Source organism: Athene noctua, chromosome 2, assembly GCF_965140245.1.
Source record: "Athene noctua chromosome 2, bAthNoc1.hap1.1, whole genome shotgun sequence".
Lineage (NCBI taxonomy): Eukaryota > Metazoa > Chordata > Aves > Strigiformes > Strigidae > Athene > Athene noctua.
In genome coordinates this window covers 168,894,380-168,921,597 of record NC_134038.1, presented here as the reverse complement: position 1 = coordinate 168,921,597, position 27,218 = coordinate 168,894,380, and the positions used below count along the sequence as shown (strand labels likewise).

Genomic DNA, 27,218 nt, shown 5'->3' with positions numbered 1-27,218 from the left:
TTAAAGCGGTACCGTGCAACAACACAGGGAGAGCGCTGGATGTGTGCTGGGTGCACTCCTGAAATCCTAAGCCAGACACAACACAGCAGAATCACATTCATTCCAGGGGAAAAAAAAAAAAAAAAAAAGGAGCCCCCTCTTTTGGGGGGGCACTGGGGATTGACTCACCCTTAAAACACTAGTTCTCCAGAGTCATTCACTCATCTCCACACACAGAGAACCCAGCCTTCATGCCTGTATAGCCTCAATTTCTCCGCTCTTAAGGGAGTATGGAGTGGTAGGGATTTGTGGTCAGAGATGAGAGTTATGCTGCAAGGACAGCAGCAATGTTTACAGTGACTTGACAATCTGCTTTCTATAATGGACAACTTGGCATACAGAAATGACTGATGTTCAGGAGAGTTACAGAGGCGGGTATGCTTTATGAGCACTGCCTCTCCCTCCACTGAATCCTTGGCATATATTGGCAAGCAAAGGAGCCAGGAGCCAAGAAATGGGAGACATGCACAGTGCCTCGAGCTTGGGTTTATGGAAACACGAGCCAGCGCTCTACAACGATCAAGATGACAAACTACTGCAAAATAAACACCATGAAAATTATCATCGTCTCCCTGCCTAAACCCATGGCCACGTGCGTCTCGAAATACTGGGTATAGTTCTGATCTCAAAAAAACAAGCTGAAGCATCTCAAGCTAAATAGAGAAGGACAGAAAGAACAATTTAAAGTATGAAGCAGCTTTTATAAGAAGATTGACTACGACTCCTCATCCTAGAAATCATATGGGCAATAGATGGGAGAGGTTTGTAAAAGCATGGATGGCCTGGGAAATGTGAATAAGGAAAAAATTGTCCCTATTTGTCATAAAACAGGAACCTGAGGGCCTGAAATAATGTTATTAGACAGAAATTACACAAAAGTGGCAGTCCTTTTCCAGGGAGTATTCCTTCCTTTGGAACACACTGCCACAGGAGGCTGTAGAGGCTAACAGCTGCAAATCCAGGGAGAAACCGGACAAATTCTTAGAAGATAAAGGCATCAGAAGCTATTCAACAGAGATGAGAATAAAGCCTCCAGCACAGAAAAATGCTAACTCCGGAGCCCGCGAGGGAGAAAGCATGTGCACCGCCTGTTTCTACACAATTTGCTAAACATCCCCTACTGCTGCTCTCGCGGGGAGTTGCTGGGGATGCAGTCACCCTTGCGCTCCTGGCTGCAGGCACCGAGGACTCTTCTGAAGGCTGGAGGGTTTGCCGGAGCACCTTCTACCACCGAGAGCATTTGGCATCGTGCTGAATACAGACACCCACAAATCGCCGGGTCCAGGAGAGTGCGCACAGCTGCCAGCGAGTCAGGAGGAAGCCACGGATCTGTCTGCCAGGCCCATGAGCTGACACGGAGAGCGGACCGGCCAGGGTCGGCCACGGGCGGCTGCAGGCTTCATGTCTTGGGTGTCAAATCAGATATGACGTTTCATTTAAGACTCTTGGCTGTTTTTCAATAAACCCCTCTGTACTGTAACAGCGACATAGCACTAGGCATTTCACTTGGCAGGGCAGTGTCCATGGCGTGTGGTTTGGGATGCTTGGCTGCCATGAAAGCGCATCTACTGAATCTAGATGTGTCTGCCCTATCATTATTTACACAACGTGATCTTATTGCAGACTGTCAACTCTCTCATTCTTACATGCTTTTGATACATTTCCTACAGGTGGCAGGACACAGCTTTCACTCTGCAACCTGAACAAAGCAATGCCTGAACTTGAAATTAAACGCTAGACTTTTTACAGAGCAGCAAAACAGATGCTTCGGGTTGTGCACTCCTGAGTGGTGCTCTTTGACACAGCAGAAACACCTCTGTGTTTTATCCCAGCATCCATCCACATGGCTACAGACACAGGTATCAGCACACCACGATAACTTTTCACTATCTTGAAGTGAGAAATCTGTGGGACTCCTGTTGTGCAGGAAAACAGACAAAGAGAGAATTTACAGAAGAGCTAAAGCATCTTTCTGAATTCTTCTAATACTACACAAGCATCCTGGTACAAGAGGGAGTAATTTTCAGAGCAGTACAAACTGATCTTGAACAGAAAGGATAGATGAGCAAGCCCTTGAACAAGATTTCAAAACAAATTTCAGGTTTGATGAAGAACACGTTCCTAGTGTCCAAGAGCTGGTACTTTCCTTCATTGATTACTGCTCTAAACATTGGGAAGCTGGTAGCCAGGTCGATTAGACTGAAGAGAAACAAAACAGCACCCTGATGCATTTTGTCTTCGCCACGACATATTCTTCCTCTATCCCTGGGTTTCTCTCTGAGATTCTCTCTCTGAATTTGGATTGAAAATCTTTTAGGAGTGAATGACAGTCACATTTGGAATATTTAGGTAGCATGGAAAGCAAGTGTAATTTCATTTGCCCAGTCTGTCAGAAGACAGTGCCTTCCTGCTGCTGCTTTTTCACTGAAAATACAAGCAAGCAATGAAAGGAGAGCTCTTCACTCAAAAGGATGTGACTGTACCCCCATATCGACCTATGAGAAGTAATTCTTTTGCTCCTGCTATCATACCCAGCTGCCTCCACTGCCGGCATATTCTTGTTTTTCAAGCAGTGTGTAGAGGTCTCCGTTACCACTTCACCGCCGGAGAAGCGAGTCACCTCACCAGGCCGAGCGATCTCTGGAAAGCTGGAGAAGTCACCTACAGCCTGATCCAGCCGCCCCACCATGTGCCTTTTGCTGCGTCTCCCACAGAGCTACCACCAGATCAGAGTCAGGAGCGTTCCTCTGAGCTGTTTCGCTCTTGGGAAGCTGATGGCTTCACCTACAGGATGCGCCGAGTCTCCGCCGGCCTGAGAAAGGCGTCTGTCTGTCCCCACGCCTGTATCTCCAGCCCCAGAGCGAAGCATGGAGCAGCGACAGTCATTTGCAAGTGCTTCTCCGAGGCGGTGTTCAGGAGCTGCCTTCAGACATCATTAAACCATCACGTTATTTACTCCAGACCTCCTTTATAAACCTCACCACTAAAAAACTGCTGCTGGCAACACAGGTGTCTCTAAAGAACCACTCCCAGGCTACAACGAAGCTCAGAGCATCCTCCTCATGACCGTGCCCACAGTTGTTGCTGTAACGGCCAGAGTCCCCAGCGTGGCCCCGGCCTCAGCAAAGCACCCACTGAGCCCACGCAGCACAGTGAAAGCAGAGGGTCTCTACCCCAGAGGCCCTACAAGGAGCCATAAGACAACAGATGGGGATGAAAAGGGAGGTGGAAAGCAGTGACCAGGCAGCAGTGCTCCACAGGACAGGCTGCAGGCTCTTCAGACAGCTCTCCTGCACGCTGAGCCATCTCCCTGCAGTCAGGCTCCCGCTGTGCATCCTTCTGTGACCGAGCACCCACCGCATTCCCCAGCACCCCTCTGCACCGTGCTTAGGAAGAACTGTTTGCCTGGTTCCAGGATGAAATACTCCGGCACAGGAATATCCAGAAGCCAGCACGGAGGCTTTGTCCTGCCCAGCATGAAGGAGCTTTGCAGAATGTTTTGAAAAGGACGATGAAACCGTCAGAGGATGGAAGACCACTGCCGCGTACCCAGGATGCCGCGGGCTATTTTTAATCGTTATTGCTACCACAGTAACGACACGCTGGGGTACCCGACTGGCTGAAACATTGCTTTTGGCCATGGGGAAAATGGTGCAGGAACTTTCATTCTGATTGCCTGGCAAAGACATGCTCAATAGACCACCTAATAAATCAGTCACCCTTCAAGCTGTGCTTCTGCTTCTCAGCAGATGCTGATCGATCCACAAGGAAAGGAGGCTAATGAATGTTCAGTTCTGTCCTGAAACACCTCCACCGGTAATGACACTTAGAACACGTCAGTGATTTCCACTGATGATAAGAGTAGACAAGCTGTGGTCAAGGATGACCTGCAGAGAGATGAAAACCACATTCTTCCAGAAATCTTTCACGTGCTAAAAATGGGGTATGCAGCGTCACGCAGATGTCTGTTTCTGTGCATGCCTGAGGATGAACAAAACAGCCAGAAGGAGATTTCTAACTTCCAAGCCACCCTCCTAGTACATACATCCCAGTCTGTGCTCACGCAGTCAGCTCCATGGGTTGCTGGAGCAGGGGTTTTCTTCAGAGGGGTGTTATGTAGTTGTGGAGCTACAAAGCTGTGCAAAGAAACCTCAAGCAAATGAAGCACAAACTTCATTCCCCTTCATCTACCCTCAAAGTGACAAATCAGCTCTCCTGAAACACAAGGCCCTGGAGAGGGGCCATACTCTGCAAGGAGCAGAACAACCTTACCAAAAACAGCATGAGAAAAATTCATTATTACAAGCAGCTCTAGGAAAGGGGAAACAAAGACAGGAAACAGTTGTTACCTATTACCTGTTTTGATAGAGACAAACACTCTGGAGACCAACTAGACTCACCCATCAATCTAAGTGATTTGAACTATAAGAGCATATAACCAATCGGCTGTATAGTTACCAACCCTCGGTCTGTTGCAGTGCTGCTACTGTTAGGATGCAAAGTCAACATATAATTGCACAAACTCCTATTTACACCTTTTTTGCCTACAATATACGACTCCCTCCACTCACTTTGAAGCAGATGTACGAGAACATAAAAGTCTGACAGAAACCAGCCATACTGCTGGGAATTCTCACAAGAGAAGGAAAAAAAAGCACAACATGCACTCACCACCTACGACAGGCGGAAAGAAAAATCCCCTTGCAAAGTTTTTTAATGCCTCATAGCCCAAGGAAAATCTAGAGAAGCCTCTTGTACAGCATCAGTCTGGCTTACACCTTAGGATCTAACATGGGAAACAAGATCTTCTTTAAAAACTCACAGAATAATGTCAGTTTCTAACCATCTGCCAGCACTAAACACAAAATAAAAAAGAATTACAGCAGTTAGAGCACTACAGGGAAGCTTTGGATTCAAAAGGGGCTGTTGCTTAGGAAGCGGAAGATTTCCCCACCTCTTAGCACCTCTAAGCAGCTACCGTAAATCTTCCTGGTGTGGAAGGAACGGAGAAGTGCATGAAGATGAACAGCTGCAGACTGGAGTGGCAGTGGCACACAGCGGTGGGCGTCAGAAGCTCACGGTCTGTTGCCATGAATTTAGCTCAACAGTAGCTTAACGCTACTCACAGAAGCACCAGAGCCCCTGTAAACACTGGCACAAGACTAAGATTAAAGCCAGAAACTGGTTTTAGTATTCCCACCCTGGTATCCTGCACAATACAGGGACGAGTCAAGGATGTACCGAGGTAGGGAGTTTGCTCAGGCAAGTACTGAGCCTCCTCCATTCCGGCTGCAGTCAGTTCAAATTGAGAACACTCAGCAACTTGTCTGAGTGATCTCAGGAACAGAAAATGCAGCACAACAAGGGCTAAACCTCAGTTAAACCCTGCTGCCTGTCCACATGCATCAGTGAATTTACAAAGGAGAAAAAAGAGGAAGGAAAAGACTTGGTCTACAGACTAAATCAATAGGATTTTCATTTCATTTTCAAACGAGTTCCTAGAACTCAGTGACTGCAATGCCAGCCTTGCAAGACAGATGACAAGACCCTTGGTCGAAAGGGGGTTCTTAGAGGAAAGAGAACAGAGCTCTGCAAAGGTGGTTGCTTTCTCCAAAGCCAAACCACAGATGACTATCACAACAAGGCAGTGTTTTCTCAGATGCTTTATCCTCGTGGTAGCTGAGATGTTCAGAGGTGCCGGCACGTCCACGCTACCATTACTTGTTCAGCCTCAAACAGCAATAAACAGCCAGGGCTGGGATTTCGTGAGTGTCCTGCATGTGTACAGTGACCACTAACACAGCGCCAAGCCCCTGCATGGGTGGCCTCGTTACCGAAGTAGGCCTGCTCAGCCAAGGAAAAGGATTCAGCATCCCAACACGTTTACGTTCCCAGATGGAGTATGAGCTGGGCTTTTTCACACCCAGACCCATGTACATGGGGGAAATGGAGGAGTTGGGACATGTAAAGCAGTGAAGATCAAATTTTCACTGTAAATCATTATGCTCTTAGCAGCAAAGACATTTTCTTCACAGTCACCTGTAAAGTTTGTAGCAACACAATTACCACCACGCGGACAGCCTGTCCAGGGGACAGCACCTGCACTCCTAACCAGGACAGTGTAAAGGAGGCACAATTCTAATCAGCCAAATAGCAGGCAAAGGGAAGAGCTTCGTGTCTCCTTAAGCAATGCTAGGGACAGATTTGAATTAAAATTAAAGCCAGGCAACACGCACCTGATCCTGCATCAGTCACACTAAAACCAGTGGGATTCACTGAGAACTACTGCCACTTGTGAGCAAGTCCATACAGACACACAGTAAGGCAAGGAAAACGCCTCCCAACACTCTACACTGATATTTTGCTCTTAGTGCCTCTGCTTCATAAGAAACAGTCTGTTGGCAGCTCTGAAAGAGCAGCCCAGCTGCTTTTTGTATGCGAGTCGCAGGGAGTCTGACAGCGCAGGACAAAGCAGCCAGGGCTCTCCCCGCCAGGCTGGGTAACACGGTCTGGTGCTCTGCACTACGCCTAAAACAAGCGGCTTTTAAGACCGATTGATTAAATGCTTTGGTTTCACTTCAGCAATTAATCTCAGCAGCCTTTTACTTCTTTGTATGCTGCAAAGTGTGAGAAATAATCCCTTAATTATTCCTTGCTCTCCTTCTCAGTCTGTGGTTTATTAAAAAATAACTGCAGCGCCGTATTGACAGGCAGGAACAAATCCTGCCTTCATCTCCCAGGCAGCTGCACCATGTTACGGGGAGGTTGCCCACCCCAGAGCCAGCAGATAGTTTGGTCCCTGTGGCCTGTCCATGAAAATCACTTTGGCAAAGATTACCCATGGAGGGATCAGGTGTTAAGAACAAGGCTCAGGTTTTCCAAGCAAGCTGTGAAGATCCCGGCCCTGGATTCTTCAATTGCACTTTCCATTTCACATGGTATAAACCCCACCGCCCTGTTAGCCCTCATCCAACCCAGGAAAAGATCTATCCCTCTGAAGTTTATCCTATAGGTTCCCTAAACGCATACAAATGAGGCACCTTTTGTCGTTCTCTGAAATGTCAGTTGTTCTGTCAAGAAAGTGTTACCCAAACCAATGAGCTTCTCTGAGTGAGCATAAATTTTCTGTGAATGTGTCATTGACTGAAAAATATTAAACAAAGCTGTGATAACTCAGAAGGCTGCAAAGAGCATTTGGAAGATATAAGAGAATTTACAGAACTTCTACAAACTCAAGACAATAAAATGCTCATTGCTGGGCTAAAGCATCGCAGTCGCACCTAGGTGAGGACATGACACTTCCCAGGAATGAAGTTCAGGAACAGGGACAAAACAAACCTCTCTTTCAGGCAAGAGAAAATGCACACAAAATGCGTTCAGGCAACTGAAGAAGTGTCTTGAACAGCATCACGAGATACCTCTGCTGAACCAAGGCAGACAGAAGCCTTTTAACATCACACCTTTTCTTGAGTTTTTCCCACCTACTCTTAAAGTGACACTATTTGTCACTTTTTCCCCGAGGTAAAGGACAGGGGAGGTACACCTGGAGAGGGAATTAAGGTGGCTGCGACATCGGGCAATGATGGTAGATGACTGTCATGGGGCGTGCTGGGGGGAGAACACCGTGCTGACAGCAGGGATGGACCAGCACACAGCCACACAGGACACACAGAACAGGCTCAGCCTTTGCCCTTTAACTGCTCCCTTCTAAGCACTGAGACGTGCAGAGGTTTTGAAAGAAAAACTTTTAGAAGTAGTTTGCAAAGCAAGTTTAACGTTATTCTGCCTAGAAGGGGCTCTGTTCTGAAGGATGCAGAGAGCGTGCACCACGCAGTGCCCAGCACTTACCTGTGTCATAGTGAACTACCAGGGAACCGGAATGATCCCCGGTCTTCAGCGGGTGAAACTCCACTGTCACTTGCACGGCATCACCAATCCCAAGAGTCCCGATGGAGGGATCCACAGAGAAGGGGCTGCAACGCAGAGAAAGAGACACATCAGGGCTATTGTGGGCGATCCGGGGACTACACTCCTTTTGCAGCCTACTCCAGCTCATTGGGCAAGCAGGAAGCAAACAAACCACAGCTAGCAGAAAAAACAGAACACAGAGGATCAGAAATGGCGCTACAGACTCTCACTTCTGAAGAGATCCGGCTCTCCGAACATCCTGTGGTGTCAAACGACCTCACCTCCCCCATACTCTGCATCCCCATCTCTGCAGGGAGGCTCAGGAGTCCGACTGCTGGCAGCACAGCCAGAGGATGGGTTCTGAGGAGCACAGAGAGGGTGAGAGCGATCTGCCTGCACAACCTGACACTGACTTCCGCAGGAATCTCTCTTTTCCTGCCACCTATAAACTCCACCTCAGGAGATGCAAATGTCAGGGCACTACCTGTCCCAGTGAGACTGCAGCCTAGCAATCAGACAGGAGGGAGAATAAGTGTCTTTCTGAAGACCAGAGAATAAATATGATTTAATTTGCAGAATTCATTTTTTTACCTTGAAAACATCCTAGTTTAGCCTAAGAAAGGGTGCATTTCGTCAGCATTACAGTGAAAGCTGCTCTAAGAAAAGGAACAATCAGAAAAGGCTGAATAAGTGCAAACACGGATTAGAGCGATACAAGGACGTGGAAACAAGACACGGCAGGAGGATCCCTTGTACAGCCTGAACCGTTAAACCCCCGGCTACATGAAGTGCCATTACCAGGAGCACATCAAGGCGGGTTTAACAGGGGTTTTTCTGTGTATTCACAAGCACTGCAGTCTGGGACTCGGGGTTGTCATCCAAGCTCGGTAACTGTTTGCTTGGCCCACCAGGCAAGTTCTGTGCAATGCATTGGAAAGAATTATGAAAATGTGTTGGGGTACTTTGGATTTAATATGAGCAATTATGATTTGTCACCAGATAAACGGCTCTTGGCTGACAGACACAAAACTCAGTGCTTTAATGCAAAGGGACAAGCCAGGTGTAACATGCTTCTGCAGCTGGGCTTCATGGCTCTTCTACAGCCCCACTTAGAAAACAAAAAGTTATTGCTTTTAGTGCTTTGCTGGTGGTCAATTTGTCACGTTAAAAACACGCTCTGGAGAGTTTTACCATGATTAGAGAATGCAACACACACAAAAATACTGAGAACAACTGGAGCCATGCGCAAGCTGAACTTTGTTCATGTAAGTAGTGACAGCTGATGAAATTGCTGGAGTTTCTGCTCATTAAGGAGATGTCACTGCAATTAGGGGCCTGACCTGCTCCCATTACAACCACGGGAGCATTGCCACCGAAGCACGGGGCCTGCAATGTTTGTGTGCTGGGCCTGAGACTCTGGAGAGAGGAGGAAAGACAAGGCACCACCAGCCTCAGAACCGGGCTGTTCTACAGGGTCCTGCACCTGCACTGATGGTCACTGACAGGACTGCTGCAGGTCTCTGCCAGGGCTTGGGTGGGATCATTGCCTGGTGTGGGAAAGGCAGAGATTTTGGAGTTCCTTTGGTTTTGTTTTTTGTTTCTTTTTCTTTCAGAAATGTTGCCAGAACAGAAAAGCTGCCAGTTAAGGGGGATCCTGGGCAACACTTCAGCACTACCTCCCATCCTATCACCTTCCTGCTCCTTCCCCATGTCTACATACTCCTGCCCTCAGATGGATGGGAATAACCCTCCCGAAGATACCTTCATCTTTTCAAATTGTGAAAGGAGGATCCAGCCAAGTTCAGGACTCAGTTCTCAGGGCTGAGAAATGGAGCACAAATCAGATACTGCCTGTCCTACATCCTACCCCACGCCGTACCCATGAGACAACTCTTCCTGCTGTAGTGGGAGCTCATTACCCCTCACATGGACCTGGTTCTCCAAGACCCAAAGATGCAAGCTCCATGGTTTAACTTAACTTAACTCCCCTGAATTTCAGTCACCATCACTAAGCTGTTGTCTGCAGCCTACAGACGAGATGCTAAGGAGACATCCCTGACACACTGTCACAGCCAAATGAAAACCACTGCTGAGAGATGGCACTAGCGGGATAGACACTGGCTTTTTACCCATTAAATGTGAGCTGTTCTTTGGGATAATTTGCATCCTGTTAGATCTACCCTTTTAATGAATCACTACTGCTCCTGAAAGACAGAAAAGGTAAGGTTTGGAGGCTTTTTAATAGCTCGTTTTCTTCTGACATGCTTTGTAACTATGTCCATTTGTAGGTTTGCTTTGTTGTACGACATCTAGACTTTCACATGTCCAGATCTCCCAATGGCACCTTGCAGTCCCTTATGCAGCTTGTATAAACACATCTAGCCACACCAACTTAGGAGAGACCTGCCCATCAGTACTTGCCGAGATCTTGCCTGTTATTGCCCTTCAGAAAGAAAGCAACACTAGATTCGTAAGCAATTTCATCATGATATGTTTTGGCATTTACATCTTGCTTACTTTCACCAGGCAACAGCTCCCCATCTTGACAGCTGGGCATCCCGTGATGATACCAAAGGCCAAATACTCCTGACAGAACTGAGAAATACGACTGACAAGTGAATAAAGCTGGCAGTTCTGTGGCCCAGGCTCTCAAACTACCATGCTGCCTGTTCTCCTGAACCACACCTTTGGCACACGCAGTGTGCAAGGAGGCCGCAATATACTTCAAGTGCCGTGGCATGTTTATCTCCTGCAGCCAACCTTTCTTTGGTCTACTGGGGCCTTATAAAATCATTTGAGTTTGGGAAAATAGATTTCATTACAAGCTACCTCCAAACCCAAGGAAGACAGTAAAATTACTGGTGATTGAATTGCCTCTTCTGTCTACTAAGATCTATTGCAGGGGAAAAAAAAAAAAAAAAAAAAAAAGGTAGTTTGGTAGTTTCATCTTGGCATATATTATTTTATAGTAACGGTATAACAACCAAACTCAAGCAATATATCTTTTCCAGTAAACCCAGTCTGCTACAGTCAAAGCATCCAAGACTCCATCTCTGTGCTAAAAAATCCTGTCAGCATCACGCAAGGTCTGTATTTCCCTCTTTCACTGCACCTAGGCTCAATTTTCATGTCCTTGGATGGTCTTTGCACGTCCTATGGGAACTCGCCAGTCTCACGCCTCCATGTAGCGTATGGGTACTACAGGGAGGGATACAAGGGGGCTCGAGGCACTGTGCCTCGCAGGATAATTTCCTGAGCCTTCAGAGCTTGGTGGGGACATTCCTAAATGGATCTTATCTCAGACTGATCCCCTCTAGCCCCATAGCATGGCACAGCACAACGTCAGCAATGTCAGGAGAAGGCAGTGCTGCACTGAGATCTGCTTCCAGACACCCTTTTCAACTCGGATGTACTGGAATGACATTTATCTCTGTGAATGTCATGAAGCAGAAACTGGTTATCCTGCCTTAACAATGAGACAACAGGAAGAGACTTTCTCTATTTATACTATTATTACTTTTTATTACCATGCTATGCAGCTAAGAGCTGGGTATGGACATGCAGAGGGAGGAGAGGCACGAAGCCAGACTGCATAACAGGGAGTGCTTTGGTGGTTTTCTCCCTCCATGAAAAGTGATCAAATACGCGGCCATGCTTCTGGTAGAAACCATGGCAAGGGAGAGCTCCAAACGGGAACAGCAGAAGGATGCTGAATTGGCCCCATGGCTTCACTTAAGAGCTCTTCCCTGGAGGGAAATGCACAACAGAAAACATCAAAGCCTTTAGATAAATGAGTAACAGGCAGGGAAAGTCATCATGAAGTGACCAGATGCAAGAGCTGAGGGGAAAGGTTAGGACTGGAGATGGGCTGAAAAATGCACTGAAGGTGAAGGCAGACAGATTATGCTTGATGCCACAGAGAAGGAAATCCAGAGAAAAGCTGCGAGGAAACGTGATAGGAGCAGCACAATGGACTAGGAAATGGTGGCATCTGCAGCTGACTTGTGAATGGGCAAGAGCCTGAATATGCTCAGGCCAGAAAACACAAGTTTAAATTGTTTAGATAGAGAATAAAGGACACAGAGGTCACTTGATGGATCTATAAGCTTAGACAGATCTCTCACTCCCTTCTACTCCACTAATCCTCCTCCTCCTCCTCTCACATGCAAGCATGTATTTTTAAATACTCTTTTAAGAGTATTTAAAAAGAAATCTGAATGAAAGTCAGGGCAACTTAATTAGAATAAAATGCTACTTATATTCAAAGATTTAAATCATCTGTTTGAAATTTCAAAGCAGCTTTCAAAAGTTTATCATGAAATGGAAGAGATGGCAGATGCCCTCAGCTGACAAGGGAAATCATATCAGCTTCCCATCCCTGTACACATGCAGTCCAGTTGTTCAGAACTTTTTTGTGTGTAGTTTGAAATAAAACATTTGCAATGCCTCCCATTTCTTTATTGCAAATCTGGGCAGAAATATTTGCTCAAGCTCAGAAACTCTTAAAATCCGTATCAAGGAGGACTCGACGTGCTGTATCACTCAATAGGAGAGTTGGAGAGTCCATTGCAAAAAGATGATTACTGAGATTTTACTGAGTATTTATTTTGGTGGCAACAGCTAGATCTGGAAATCCCAGAGGAAAACTGTGCAGTGATTTACAAGTTCCTGCCTACGTGTTTCCACAGGGAAAAGAAGCAGCCTCCTTAAATAGCATCCTAGAAGCCTGCTTAAATAGCCTTGCCAGGGTTTGGTGGAAGCTCCTCTTGAACCCTCATGTTTCACAAGAGAAAAGTAAAGACTGGCCTTTTGAGCCCTGTTTTCCTGGAGAAGAAGTTGAAGCAGCTCAGGTGCACCAAGTCAGACCGCTGGTCTTTGCTGCATTCTTGACCTCAGCTCCTACACCAAGACCTCCGGAACCAAGCAACTCACCACGAATTACCAGCCAACTGAACCAGTTTCCCTGCAGCTGCATCACCCTCTCCCATTCAGCCAACTGGGAAACCAGTGACTGTCTTCTGAGACCAGAAGGAGCAGGACAGGCTGTCCACAACACAACTCATGTCAGGCATTTGATTCGGGACCACCGGAACACCACATGCTCACAGCCTCCCAGAGCATGGCTGTCTTTGGCCGACACTGGTATGGAACCACTTCAGAAGGCACTCGGGATCAGGAGGTTGCAAGCTGGATACTTACAGATTGGAGCACTCTCCAGGAAATCTGGGAGGGATAAAGCTCTAGAAGAAAAGGCCCCCAACCCATGCACCAGACACTTGCTGCATCTTTTGCCTGTGCCCTCATTAGCATGCTGCTTTGGGGCTGTGGTGCAGTTTTTAAGCCAGTGTCTGCTCATCTCCACCCAAAAGCTCATTCTACTTAATATTTGGTCTCACGGACCAGACCAAACCCACTGGAAAACAAAGTTCCTGGCCTTTGTCAGGGCCTCAATACCAATTGCTTTGATCTACGATTTCTAATGGCACTTGCATATAAAGACACAGCTGCTGGTAAATTCGTAAATGTCTCTCTCACCAGCTCACAGCTTGCCCATCTCTTAACACTGTGTTTGGTCTACAGGAACCGAGCTCCTCGAGCTGTTGCCTGCCACGCAGCACCTTACACAGCCCAAGGGCAGCCAGGTTGCCTTCTGTCATGTGCTCTTTCAGTCTAATGGAATCGGTCTTGCGAGATGCTCTGTTGGAGACACCACTGCAGTACAAAACCTCGCTGCAGCACGCAGAGTTTTATCACAGGTTCCATCCTACTTAAAACACTACAAGCAACAGCAAAACCCACATGTCCTGCCCGTTTGCAGCTACAGCCGCAATACAGCAGCTCAGATGCTCTGGTTCCTTGTTGTTACCAACCGTGTTATCATGCAACAGTGTTTTGCACAAAGAAGATGAGCTCCTTTACCTCTCAGTGCTGATGCGGTAGCGAGCCTCCCGGTTACCCACGTTGCGAACCAGCAGAGTTTTCTGGGAGCTGTACTTGACTGGACAGACGGAGAAGTTCAGCTGGTCAGGGAAGTCCAGGATAGCTCGGGCACCTACAGCTCGGATTGGCACAATAAACTTTTCCCTTTCTGTGATGCAGGTGAGCTGGTGGAAATAATCCTGCAGGGAAAGAAACAATCTCAGCACAGTGCATTTTGTACCATCCCATGGCAGAAGAAAAACTGCTGGTTTCTATGACTCTAACAGTAGCATCCAGTAACGTCAAAGGGCTTTTTACCTTAGGGACCTTTCATTCCTGTAGTGTGAACAAGGCTGCTAACTTGCAAAGAAGAAACAATCCCATTGATTCACCTGCTTTCACAGCAAGCTGGCAGAACCTGACGAAATTTTCTGATACTTTGATTCATGTGAGGCACCAACATAGAGCAATTTCATGGAAGGGATTACAGCAGTAACAAGAACCCGTGATCATCCCCACCGCAGATGATCAAAGGCTCCACTAAGCACTCACTGTGCCACAGTACTAACTCCAATCCCAGCAACACAGTGACCTCACTGATGCTGGCCAGGGAGGGGATGCTCAGGTGCCTTTTCAAAAGGACTTTGCCACGTGCACGACCAACACTCAGTCTTTGGTGAAATATTTAACAAGCTGGACATGGGAATTGTTTTAATGTCAGGTGAGTTTAGGGTAAGTGTGTAATTCCTACCCTTTCCCAGAGCAATATAGGGACAAGGCTGGGGTCACACACCCTTAAAAAGCTAGCTGATCCATCTCCCAACCGCAGAACTGGCTCAGCTCTACACCCAATCTACTCCTGCAAGATGCCTGACAAGTACTTAAAAGCACTAACAATTCCACCCCTGCCCTCAGCAGCCTATTCCAGCTCTACACTAGACTTAAAGAGTTCTTCCTGTGCCTAATCTCAGGTACATGAAGGCAAGGCTAAAGCAACAAGGATTTGGCCTCAGAGACAACCATGACCTTGAGAGAGCAAACTGCCTCTCGCCATTCATGCACAGGCACGTTGCGTGCCGAGCCCCCTCTCCAGGGACGCCCTGGGACGCTGCATCCCGTACAAGGCTGGACTCAGCTCTTCAGAGTGCCCTGACCTTCAGCCACGCTCCGTGACCCACCAGAATGGGACCTTGCACCAAGCTGAACAAAGCCTCAGGCCAAACCGGGGGAAAGCCAAGGGAAGAGGGGTGCCAGGCAGAAGCTGGCTGTGCAGGCTGCTGTGAACCCACAGTCCTGTGAGCATCTGCAAGCTGAATAACCCTCCCGTGGGAGGAGATGGGGGCTGCAGATCTCCACTGCAGCACTGCCCTGCCTTACCAGCTCTGCTAGGCATTTACTTACAGTCTACGGGTACAGCTGGAACCAATTCACAGCCTTGTTTTACTTTGCAACTGCAAACCCTTAGACGGTTTCAACCCAGGTTTCTAAACAAACATGCCTGGGTGAGAGAGGGGCTGCATCGCTTCCACACTTTAAAGTTTCTTTTTAGACCCACCAGCTTCAGTCTACAGATTTTCATGAAAATACAACTTCATCCTTCATACAACTCCTCTCCCAGTTTCAAGGAAAACACCTGTCACTGTACAATGGTTCCTCTTCTCCTATTCACCTTCGAGAAGCAATAAGTTATAAGCTCTGGCCTGCGAAGTATCACCACTGGCATTTGAATTTCACCCAATGAAATTAAAGAACTGCTTGTGTCTCAGAGGTGTCAGTTCAGGCTCTTTGCAAGCTCAGGTTAACATTAATTACTGTCACAGTGACAGCAACCTTCACTGCCCAGCACACCAGCAAACGCAGGGGGCGGTTTTGCTGTGAAACCAACCCTAAATACCTCACTGAACCCATTGCATCAGACAACTGCAAAGAAGAGATCCTTGTAGCACAAAGTAACGTAGCAAGTCCCGCAGGGAAAGCTCCCTGCTGAAACCAGGATATCATAAAGGCTGGAAAAGAAGGGCCATTAAGAGAGGAGAGACTGGAGGATGAAGACAGCTTCCCATGAGAAGGGGTGGCCCTTCTCCTGCCTTCCTCAGCCACCAATTCACAGCAGGCTTTGAAATCGGTCACTTGGCTCCAGGTTCATTTTGCACAGGGCCATTTGCCTTGATTTTCTGCCCCTTTCCTCCCCTCAAAAGTCATCTTAAAAGGATACTTGGAATAGCTTCAGTGCGCTACCAAACATCTAACAGCACCCGACTGAATTCTAATTTCAGTAATGCAATAACTCATCAGCCTGTCATAATTCACATTAACGAGCATTAATTCAGTCTCCACTGAGCAACAGTAGTGAATTTGGCAAACCTTACAGACTGAACGTGTATTGCTTGAATATATTGTATTGCTACAGCAAAAAGAGCGAGAGGACAAAACAGAATAAGCTGTGCTATGTATTCATATGCTTCTTGCTTCCTTCTTCCTTTAAGATAATCTACTAATAAGCCAAAGGACACACACAAAGGTAGGTATTCCTGTCTATTGCCAGTCAGTTCCACGATGCTTTCCAATTAGGCAGAGACTGTCAGACCATAACGCAGCTGAAGCCCTAAACCCGAAATGTGTACGACAGAAGCAGCAAGAGTAACTACCTGGAAACGCTGACCCACAGAAAAATTAGCATTTCTTATTTCTAAGGAGAGTGCCAATAAACAGAGACATGTCAGCTCTTTATTTACCTTCTGACAGTCCCATCCTGTGGCACATTCCCAAATGACTACAAGACAATAGGAAATTGCTCATTTTTCAAGCAAGCGCTATATGGCACGTGGCATTTCAGCCACTAACAACTCACGTGGTCCTTTTATTTAGGGCTTCGCTGCAATTTTACTCCCTTGAATCAGGAGTGACTTTGCTGAAGTCAGACTTACCCCGGGGAAGAACAGATTCAAACCAGCTCCACAGCAGGAGTGCCCAGCCCTGGCAGAGGGGTTTGTACCTGCGTCCCAGCTCACGGGGTTATCCACCCTCCCTGCAGGTGAGGGAGCAGCAGAGGGGCAGAGCCTCTTCAAAGGCAGCGCTCGTCAGCCTTCCACAACTAACACACAGGTGTTCTGCGTGCAAGCCACTGCCAGCCCAACGCAGGCGGCTCTGCAGAACCATTTCCCAAAGCCTCTTTGCTGAGGGGTTTTCAAGGCGCCGTGCACCTCCTGGCTGCGCTGTTGATGCGTTTCTAGCTGAGCTACGGCACTCTGGTGCTTCGCTGGCCCACACTCCATCAAGTATGAGACAAAATGCTCAATTCGTACAAAATTCTGATTCAGCTGTATAAATCCCCACGTGCTCCTCGCTGAGCAGCAGGCATCCCTCTCCCCATGCTCTGCACAACCCCCAGTGCACCAGAAACCACCGGAGTGTCGCTGAAGCTCTGCTGGCAGAGCTCCCTGCTCCATACACTCGCCAGTTCAAGGGCAAGACAAGGGACAAAGTATTGGACATGGGGGTTCTTGAGGGCTCTCTCACCCCACTTGTATTTGTGGTGATGTTCACGTGTTGCTCTGCTGCCTCTCTAAACTCGAAGAGCAGCACTTTGCCCTTCACGGGCACCAATATACCTCTGCCACCCCCCAAAAGTACACTAATTAATATGAATAAATCAGAGTTTGAAGACACCGGTGTACTTTGCAAAGCCTACCTCAATGAGATTAAGCTCTTGTGTCACTTGAGTAGTTTGGAGAACTGCCCTAGGACAACAGAATTTTAACCCTAAATATTAATGATGTGAAATAATTTCTCATCCCTCCAAAGGAACAGATTATTTCACAAGCATGGGGAGCTAGGGACCACAGGGCATTTTCTCTTCAGTTTTCTATATCCGTGCTGTTTGAGGATAGGACAAAGTGTTAAATTATATCTAAGTAGCAAGTGAAAGATGAAGAAGCAGGTACGCCCAAAGAGATCTTGCACCGCTGGCCCGGTGCAGAAACATCTGCTGGCTCAAAGCTGTCCCCTGGCCTCGTCTCTCCAACAAAGCCATGCGAAGGACAGTGCTAAGAGGTAGCAGGATGGTGGTGAAAGGACTCAGCATGCCTGTCCTTGTTTCCCTGCAGTGCTTCCTCCCATCCATGCCAGGTATTAAATTCTTCTGCACTAACAAGCCTCCAGATAACAGTATTGACCCTTCACATCACAGCACTGAGAATCAGACCTGCCAGGGCCACAGCACTGATGTGCAAACCTCTAAGCAAAGGCACGGCGCGTTTGGCATGGAAGAGGTGCCAGCTGACAGAGCAGCCACAGTAACACGCGTGACGGCCACAGCGCAGGCTCTGGGTAACGTGTCTGCCTGCAGCTTGTACCTGCCCGTTTATTCCCCTATGTGCTCGTTCAGGCAGATGTCTCAAAGCCACCTGCAGCCCAACAGCCTCCTGCCGAGTTAGGGACATCTAGAGCTCAGTGTGCCTGTGCCCGGCTGGCTCCCTGCCACCTGCACAGCGGTCCCTCTGCCCCAGCCTCCCAGCTGCATCGCAGACAGACAAGTGTCCTCAGGGACAGCCCAGCTGCAAGGCTTGAAAACAGAGGGGATGGAAAAGCACCATCTTTGCTCCAGTCCAGGGTGAGGCAGGGAAGTGGCTGCCCGATGGGAAACAGAAAAGCTCTCTGGAATTATTTGTTCCTCTAGTATTTTCCACAATAATTAAACCCCTACTGTTGGGATGAGATGGTCAAACATCAATACCCCACCCTGCCATTTTCCTATAGTTCCACATGCATCTTCCCTCAGGAACACTCAAGGAAGCGCAGGGAGGGAAAGCACAGCCCGTCAGTCCCTGCTGCAGCAGCTAACAGCATCCTAACAGACCAGCTGCAGACTGCCCGACCACAGCCTGGAGCAGACCCCACAGCAGGCTGTGGGCTATAACCAGTGCGTAAAATCCGCCATAACTTCAGACATAATGTTCTGCTGTCTCGCTACCGTGGCCAACACGTGAGGCATTAAGGTGACTCCAGTTTCCACGGGTGGCAGTCCTCACTCTGATCAGGCTCACTTTAGGTCCTCCAAGTAACAAGTCACTTTTAAACACACCTCTGTATCTACCGTTAGTGGAGCAAACCCATAATCACACAGCAGTGGACAGATACCAGAAACCAACACCTCGGGAGGCCGCCCCACTACAGACGGCACTCTCTTATCTCTCAAACCAGCAGACATGACATTAAACGTTCCATCACTGAAGGACAAAAGTGATCTGAAACATGTAAGAGCCTCCAGCCTACGAGCGCATAATCTTCCCCATGGGGAAGGAGTTTCCCCTGGTTCTAGATCCAGGACAACCCCACTGGAACCAGGACAGTCCTCAAAACCCACAGCAGATGCCCTGTTCCGAATCCAGCCCAGCAGGTTCAGCTTACACTGAAGGCACCGACCTCTCTGGACCTCCAGTCTCACCTTGTTCTCCTCCGGGGTGAACAGGACGCAGAAAGTTGAGCACATGCCAGGTGCTACTTTACAGCACACACCACTGGGGCTGGTCAACTTGAAGTAAGGCGACATCTCCATGACAACCTTCACCAGCCGAGGAACCTGCAGGGAAGACAGGAAACTATGATTTTGCCACTCATACGGACACATGAGGAGAAAATACCTGGCCGTGCCCTGGGGACATCCCTCCTTAACCACTTTTCCAAAGCACTTCTAACTCTTAAGGTTGTCACAACCCAGACTGGAAGCCCAGAGAGTCGCAACAGTTCTGTGATCCCCTTGGGTTAAATTAAGGTGAAACGACACCAAGCGACCGGTTAAAATGTTTTACTTGCGGTAGAAAACAATTTAAACTTGGAAAAGGATAATAAGCAACGTGGTGTCTTACAAAGGGAGAGGGAGAGGGAGAGGAATGCGGATCAGCACCCCTGGATCCAGCACTGTCTCAGGTCCGACCGTCTTGGCTGGTGGGTGCAGACGCAACAAAGTTTCTGTCCCCTTTTCAGTTCATCTTACCAGCTGGTTAGCGCACTTCTGCTTCTGGGGCAGAAATGCTCACCTCTTGTCAGGCCTTGCCGCCTCTTCAATGGCGACGGCACGAGGCCGTTAGCAAGGCCAGCATGGTGTCTGGCTGACACAATGGAGCCACACAGTACCGGGCTTACACGGTGCGGCCAGTGATGAGCGGTCTTGGTGCTCGAGGGGAAACTTTTGGTTTCACTCAGTTTCCCCCCTCTGAGGTCCACATAAGGCATTTGTCAACACAACTACAAGGGAGTGGGGGGGTGCAGCCTTCCATACACTCCCGCTCCCTCAGGTGACATTCCTTAGACTAATCCAAAGGCCACAGCTGGTCCTGGAGGTTTTCTGTGTCGATGAATGTTTGAGGCATCAATGCCTTCAGTTCCTTACAGAGGAATACACCGGGATGGAATCCATTCTGCCAGGGCACAATAGCATATCAACCAGCCCAAAGAACCTGCGGGCTTCTGCCTGCACACACCCAAGCAGTCACGCCTCTGGAGGGGGATGAAATACCCGAAGGCAAAACAGTACCTGTTATACTGGGGGGAGGAAGAAATTCACTTCTAACATACTGGGTTTGAGTGGGGCAATCAAGCTGCACTGCTACAGTCACGCAGGCAGACCAGCAAGAGGAGACCACAGACACTGTGGCCTTACTGGGAATAAAAGGAAACCTGGAGAGCAAAAGGAGGAACATAGGAAGACAACGAGACAAGAAACAAGGAGATGGCTTAAGGGAACTTAGAGTGGGCTGTAAAGAAGCAAGGGAGAAGCCAAATACACTACAAGGAAAGGCTGATGCAGAAGAAGAGAGCGGTCAACTTGCCAAAAATGATGGAAAGCCACACAGCCCCCCAGGCTGGGCCTATCAATTATGGCCTTCAGAGGCATTTTCTGCCTTGAGATACGTGACCAGCACTGACTCACGGTGTGGTTTCTTTGTTAAAAGCCACTCTTGGCTCTCTGGAGGCTCTTGCTGCCTGGTGCCTGTAGCCAGGCAGCTGCCAGTGCAGGCAAGGCAGATTTCTGGGCACTCCTCCCCACAGCCAGGAGTCCAGGCAGGTACCCTGCTGCAGGTTTCTGCCCTCTGGGATACCACAAGCACAGACACAGCAAAGAGGTGTTTTCTAACACACTGATGTCAACGCCTGAGCACCAAATCTCATCTCAGGAAGTCTAAAACAGGCAATTTTGACTGACAAGCAGCTTCACTGATAAATAACCCATGTGAGGCCTGGGCAAAATGGAGGTTCTTTCTTCACCACCCGCTCGAGCCCGATAACCCACGGCCAAGGCAGTCCTGACGTCTCCAAACACCCTTTGCTCCCAGCAGTGCCCTGGGACAGCAAGACCCAGGAGAACATTTTACACTGCAGACAAACATTTTGGTCACCAAGACCCTTGGGAGATGAGCTAAGACCTTCAGCAAAAGCCACCGAGAACATTGCTGAGAGTGGTGAGGAGCAGCCTGAAGACAGAAAAGCAATTTTACAACACACAGGGAAGAGCAGTCACTATACAGCAGAGCACTTCTCTATTTGAATGACTACAGAGCCTCTATCTGGAATATACACTATGCTGTTAGCTGGATTTTTATGGATCAGACAACCTCAGGCTACCATGCAGTACAGGTCAGCGTGATTTGGAGGGATCTGTGAAACTGGTGAGAAAACTTTGAGACAGAGTACAGTGTTGCTGGACATCACCAAAAGCCAACAAAATTAGACTATAAGCACCTCTCTTGGGATTATCATCTCTATGTTTGTGTACTTCAATACGCCAAGGATTTCCCTTAAAGCTGATCTTGCTTTTCCACCAGAGCTGTCCAATGGCTGAGGACTTACTAGCTTCAAAACGAATTCCTTTTGGAAAAAATCAACAGCTCACACATTGCCTCCCCTTTACACGGCATACAAATCACAAGGTACAGCTGCACAAGTTTATTATTTTTTACTGGGAATAGCAGAAATGCGGATGCAGATGTTGTTTTCCACTTGAGGAAGCATGAACAGAGCAAACTGACTGTTTGCCTGTTGGCTGGTACTTGGCAACGACAAATATTTTGAAGTGCCGTCTGGATAACGGAGCAGCTGAAGCCCAAAAACTTAATGGGAACAAAGCAGAGCCATAGGAACCAAGAGAAACTGAGGCACATTTAAACTAGGAAAGAGGATACCTACAGCAAAGAGTGCCCAGAATCAGTGTGGACCCCATGAAGGGTGTCCCTTGGACAGGGGCACCCACGCTGCTCTTTCCAGTACTCCCAAGCTAAACCAGGCCAGGAATGGGGCAGGACTCTCCAGGAATAACTGACGGACCACCCTGAAACTGTCTTTGCCAAAGGGTCTTCCATTTTCAACCATGTCCCTGTCAAAACCCGTTACCCCGGAATATACTTTGACTTCTCTTGCTGTTCCCCCACCTGCAACATGCCCTGACAGATTTTTTTGTCCCCTTGTTTGTTTTCACACAAGACTGGTAGATTTGGAGGGGGATTAATTCACGTGCTCTCACGTACACTTCCATCTGCCCATCCTGCCCTCCTCTCACATACACATCTTCTTCTTCATTACAGAACAGTATCTTTAATTACACCTTTCTTTTTCGGAACTTTCTCTGCTTCCAGCACACTTACTCTTACGTGTCAAGAGAAACCCTTGTGTGTACGATGCTCTCTCCCAGAGCACTTTCCCACTCAGCTCCTTTCCTCTCTCCTGTCTTTTCCCACTAGCTGCTCTTGGAACGTGCCTCATTCAAGCAAACATTTCCCCTGCTGAAATTCAAATTTTCCTCTTTATAGTGCAACAACATTGCTGACGTTTTTCAACTTCTCCCTTCTCAACTTTTCTGGGAAATCTCAAAATGATCACAACTTTTTCAAGTAAAGGTGGAGACCTTCAAGAGAATATTACTCTGGATGTGCTGCGGTTCTCCAAAGGGAAAGCAGAGAGCCACGCTGCTAAGAGAAAACTGAGCAGAACTGCATTAAGCTTAGCAGGAGCCTAAAGTGACGCCGAAGGCCTCCCACCGCTTCTGCTAGATCAGTCCGTTTCCCCTGCTGCTTCAAAACACCCTTCCTGGAGTGCTAATGCCACTAACCATAACCTCCTCCAGCATGAAGTGGAGAAGGCTCAAGCCCTGGGCTTTGACAGCGAGCTGCACAGAGGCAGCTGAACAGGCTGCGAGAGGCAGAGGTGCCCTGCCAGAAACCGAGACTAACCAGGGAGCCACCAGCACATGGTGCACACTCGAGAGAAAGCAGGAGAGAAGGTAACAACTGTACAACCCCCAACATCCCCATCAATCCAGGGCTTTCAAGGGGAAGGACGCTGACTAGAAAAGCTCCTTTGCGTTAGATACCACCAATGCGTGGCCAAAATCAGGGGGAGGATTCCCAGCATGGGAAGACTTCCACCGTCTTGCAAAATAAAGGTGGTGAGACATGTTATTCTGGGTGTGCTGTGCTGCAGCAGATAACTTGTTATGCTGTAAACCACAGGAATTACACGGCTCTCCCAGCACAGTGTTAAACCTCTGCATCCCAGCACTTACCTTGTCAGTGTTCCTCAGAATCAGTGGCACTTCATAGACCTCGAAGGGGACGTAGTTCTGAAATACCACCTCTGAAGGAAAAGGCTGAAACAAGCTCTGGTCCAGGTCAACTGCTGAGAACTGGAGAGGCAAGACAGAGCAGTGAGAGGAGGGTCAGCTGCTGGCAGAAAGATTCACGACAGAATCCTACACCGATCTCCAGTGGAGTACAGTCTCTCGGTGAGTACATCCGCACAGCTCACGCTAGGGAAACAGCCCCCCACCTCTGTTCTGAGCTGATCAAAAGTTTCTGGACCACACTAAGCAGGCTCAAGCTAAGAAGCTCTTTTGGTAGGTGTTCCTCCAGGTTTCCTTCTCCAGAAGGCAAGGCAGCGCTTACTGCCAGCAGAGCCCTGTGCTGACGTGGTCACACAGCTCCAGAGCCCTTCCTGAAGAGCCACCAGCACTCATGGAGCAAGCGAAACCCAAGAATTTACAGGAGATATCTGTATATCTGGCAGCCTGCAAAATCTCACACCCTGTAAAGGTCCCACGCATTGTTCCAACCCAAAACATTAATGCACTTGGTTTTGTTAAATCTTTTTACAAAGCAAAACAAGTAATCACTATAGGCCCTCAGCCTTCAAAGGCCAATGCTGCCACCGTCAAAGGAGTCCCATGACCCCAAGCATTTGACAGTGACTACACCAAAGCACGAGGTGGCTATTTCACCAGGAGGATGGAAAATGGGAAGCTCGGGCCCTTGTGGCCTGCCCCTGCCTTCCCCCAGTATCAGCTAAACTCCAGCAAAACCCACCAACTTCAGCAGAGGTTATTTATATTGATTTAGCACAGATCAGGACCTCCAACCTCTCACCAGAGAAAAACATTCTACCTTTCCCCAGCAGAAGGAACTCCACCACCACCAGCAGTTTGAAAAGACAACAGGCCCTAGGCGCTGAGGTATTCAGATGAGCCAGAGGCACGCCTGTCACAAACACACACCCTCTTCAAATGTCACATCAAACAGCACGGAAAAGGGCAGGAAAAGGCTACCTTGTGATGGGAGGCTTCTCCCATGTCTAGAAGCTGGGTAATCCGGGGCCGCCTCATCTCCCGGGTGCTGGCCAGCCTCTGCTGGGTGGTCAGAGACATCTCCTTCAGGAAGGCAGAGGGAGTCAGCTGAAATGCAAAACACCAGCAGAAAGGATTTACTTTTTTTTCTTTTCTGCAGAAAGGATTTTTGTGTTCAAGTACCACTGATGAATAATTTGTGATCACAGCCACTAGGATAGTCCTGGAAGTCCTGTAAACTACCTGCTGAAATATTTAACATCAGTAAGTTAATGATATAGAGCTGAATACACACGCTCCAAGCAAGTGGCTCTGTCCCTTTAGCATCTCCTTCATGAGGTGATGTGACATGTTCGGGGATTTCTGCTTTTTGGGTATTTGTCCCCTCTTGAGTTTTGCTGGATTGAGCCAGAGACCTTTGAAGAGAGCGGGGAGGAGTTATCAGAAATCCCCTAACTCCACCCTTGCACAGTGCTCACACCAACTCGCAGGTGGAGATGGCACTGCTGGGTGAGTCAGAGGAAAGCAGAAGAGCAGTGTTGTGCCAAGACAGAGGTGGAGAGGAATGGGTCCAAGTTTTAGTTATTTCTTTTCCATCAGCACTTGCTTCCTCTCTGTTCTGGCCTCACAGACCCCTCCACAGGAGGATACAGAGATGTCTCCTTGACAGAGCCTCAGCACTGGGTCACCTCCAGTGAAGGGAGCTCCAGCCAGCAAACGGGACAGTTGTGGGTGGCAAGGAGGAATCGCCCTGAATCCCCACTGCTGTTTGCAGGGCTGCATCTGTGCTCCACACAGGACACGGGATGCCATAAAACAACTCTTTTGGAAGCTATTCTATCTGGGACAGCCGTGTCCTGTCAAGACTCCAGGCGGTTTGAGCAGCCCACCACATGCCCAGCAGCCCAGCGGTGTGGCCAGGGCAGCACTGGCAGGTATGCCCCTGTGACAGGAGATGTTACTGCCCACACAGCAAAGAGGAGGGAAGGCAGCACATTTGTGCTTCAGCTGTTCCCGTGCAAGGCCCAGTACATTCCTTTATCTCGGCTCCACTGGCACCTTCAGGCAAGACCCTGGACTTCCCCTGAAGCAACACAGCCCACCCCCCCGCACCATGACAGCCCCCTCCAACAGAAGTATGGCAGCAAAGAGGTGGGGAGTGGTGCCTGGCTCCACAGCGCCCTGACAACGGGAGGGCAAGGCAGAGGAGGGGCAGGGGCAGCTTCCCTAAGGAGCCTTAGCCCAGCTCCTACCCGGCCCCCAGCAGGTACTTACAGGCACACGCCGCTCTGCCTCTCTGACCAGCTTCGGATAACAGCGTACTGCCACCTTTCTCTGGAGTCCATCAGCCATTTTGGGGGATCCCATGGACTGATGAATCTTGCCAGTGGCCACGACTAGGAAAATCTGGAAGGAGTAACAGTGAGACTTTAAAAATCCAGAATCCCATTCACGGCAGACCCAAAGGATACACCTGTGTCTCCAGGCTGTGGCATCCTTCCTAAGTGGAGAACGTAAGGCTGCCTCACACTGTTTCGTGATTAGACCATAGGTAAGTGGCAGAGTTAAGATTCATAGAAGTCAAACTCCATAAAAAAACTCCCTGAGCCAAAACAGACTTTAGCTGTGGGTGCAGTCCCAAGAGCCACAACTATTTGTTTTCATGAACTTCAGCTGTCAGCTGACAGTGAGATGCACCAAGGGTCCCTTCCAGGAGCCTGATGGAGAGTCCCCAGCTCCACATACTATCATTTACTGCTGTGGCTCCTGCCTTAAGTCATTACAGTACCATTTTCCCCTTCCCAGCATCCGATCTCTGCTATTCTGGCTTGGCAACTTTGCATCTCCCTTTTTATTTACTCTTTTTCTGGCATCCGGACCACAGTTCAAAGAACCGTTTAAGCTGGAAAAGACCTTTAAGATCATCGAGGGCAGCTGTAGACCCAGCACTGCCAAGCCCATCGGTCCTTTCCCTGGATGTACGCAGGAGCTGCTGCTCAGAAAATCACCTACAGGTTTCACATGGAGGACCGAGGGCCCCTGCCCCGGGCACTCCCCTGCCCCAGGTACCCCCCTCTCGCACAAGGGATGCCCCCAGCCCCGCGGCGTGGGGCAGGGGGTGTCAGTGCCTCCCTGAGCTCCCCTGCAGCCCCGGTCCCTGCTCCGCCAAGCTCCCAAGCCGCCCCGCCCGCAGCTGAGCCACCCGGGCAGCACCGGCACCCAGAGCCACCCTCCGGCTTTTGGCCGTGGAGGGGACGCAGACACCGCCCCGCAGCATCCCTCACCTCTCTCACTCCGCGGGGGCTGTGGGGACACACTCACGGGAGGATCCCCACTGCCAGACTGGCTGGTATCCCCACTGCCAGACTGGCTGATGCCCCCGTTGCCAGGGCAACTGGGCATCACAGCCAGCCCCAACACCACCATGGCAACGGCAGGGATGGGGGCTGGGGGCTGGGGGGGCAGCTCTGTGACATGGGGGCAGAGGGCACAGGGATGCTCAGTGCCCAAAGCCCCCAGTGAGCACAGCCAAGGCCCTGAGACCGCCTCCAGCACACCGCCCGGCTCCAGCACAGCCGCAGCCCCGGGTGCGTCACCCCGGCTCGCAGCAGCGGCTACAGACAGTCCCGGCAGAACCCAAAGGGCTTCTCCCAGCTTGAAGAGAGTGAGCCCACGGGCAGTGTAGGGTTAATTAACTCTGCTGTGGAGAGAGCCACATACCACTGGGGAACACTCAGGGGGG

The 27,218-nt window shown here is 49.1% G+C and overlaps 1 protein-coding gene across 1 annotated transcript in view; it reads right to left on the bottom strand.

Annotated features, from left to right (window-relative positions):
- The window catches only part of LOC141956727 (hydrocephalus-inducing protein homolog), a 121,431-nt gene that overhangs the window by 65,654 nt on the left and 28,559 nt on the right, over positions 1-27,218 (bottom strand). The window contains 6 exon segments of the mRNA XM_074897529.1: positions 7,888-8,012; positions 13,867-14,066; positions 19,313-19,447; positions 23,423-23,542; positions 24,458-24,583; positions 25,751-25,882. Of these exon segments, the coding sequence (XP_074753630.1) occupies positions 7,888-8,012; positions 13,867-14,066; positions 19,313-19,447; positions 23,423-23,542; positions 24,458-24,583; positions 25,751-25,882 (838 nt within the window).